The 1,150-nt window shown below is 35.5% G+C and overlaps 1 protein-coding gene across 1 annotated transcript in view; it reads left to right on the forward strand.

Annotated features, from left to right (window-relative positions):
- The window catches only part of IL31RA (interleukin 31 receptor A), a 28,721-nt gene that overhangs the window by 23,313 nt on the left and 4,258 nt on the right, over nucleotides 1-1,150 (forward strand). The window contains exon 9 of the mRNA XM_010725431.3: nucleotides 989-1,082. Coding sequence (XP_010723733.2) covers nucleotides 989-1,082 — 94 coding nt within the window. The remainder of the gene's footprint in view (nucleotides 1-988; nucleotides 1,083-1,150) is intronic.

The following is a 1,150-nucleotide window of genomic DNA, read 5'->3' on the forward strand; positions in this document are numbered from 1 at the left end:
TGCTATCAGTAAAACTGTGGAATGCTATAATTTTTTGTGGGATCAACATGTTATTTCTATGCCATCAGTTATGGGATAGGGTGTCTTACACTTGATCAGAAAGTAGATATTTCCATCCAAGATACTAAGTTTAGAATGACTATGCACTGAGTAACTTTTTTACTATGGGGATTAATAAGGTGATTGCAAGAAGAAAATCACATGCTTCTGGAGGAATGTTTTCCATACATGCATGTGTGTATACATATATGTAGTTGCATATAGTCACAGTGAAATACGTATATGCGTGTATGTGTGAACTGAAATATGAAGAAAGTACATTAGTTGCCCCTTGAACAGGATATGAGATGTGAAGCTAATTTTATTTTCTTCCTGTAAATTCTTCTGCAGATTTGCCACTCACATACAAGATAGGTTAGGCTGTGCTGAAATCTGATCTCTGTTGCTATCTGTACCTGCCTCTGGTAGGTACTTGTAAGCTAGCTCAGAAATCTGTATAGTATGTTTCAGTCATTAGAACTATATTTTAAGCATACTTAAAATCCATGTCTGGCACTGTATGTAAAATTTATCCAGTAGTAACAAGTGGCAGTGTCACTATACAGTGGTTTTGGGTTACTCAAAAACATCAAGTACCCAGAAGTGTATTAGGCTTTTCATCCTGGATGGCGGTCAGTGGTTGGCACTGGCGCAGGATTAAACAACCTGATTCTGATTTCTATGTTGGACAGGGTGAGCTGGTCCACTCCAGTCTGGATTATTGCGTAATGCTATTTGTTTTTCTTCTTTTTCTGTCTTAGTAGGTGGAGGAAAAATGCTCAACTTTTCACACGTTGTACAATGGGTACTATTCAGTATTCTGAGTAATTTTGATTAATTTTGGCAAAGGGTTTTACAGTGCTGCTAATTAGGTGACTTTGATGTAGAAAATCAGCTGTTTTATTGAAATACAGGAAGAAATGATGACCATCTGTTTTTTCCTCTAAAGATAAAGAAGATGTTATTTTCATTGCTCTACCAGTTGGATTAAGCATGTTGTTTCTGTTAGGCCTTTGGATAACGTGCATTATGAAAAAACACCTGTAAGTATGTTTTTCGTCTTCTAAATTTGAATCTAGTCAATATATTTTAAATTATAAAAAGGAATATT

The sequence above is a fragment of the Meleagris gallopavo genome, chromosome Z (genome assembly GCF_000146605.3).
Source record: "Meleagris gallopavo isolate NT-WF06-2002-E0010 breed Aviagen turkey brand Nicholas breeding stock chromosome Z, Turkey_5.1, whole genome shotgun sequence".
Lineage (NCBI taxonomy): Eukaryota > Metazoa > Chordata > Aves > Galliformes > Phasianidae > Meleagris > Meleagris gallopavo.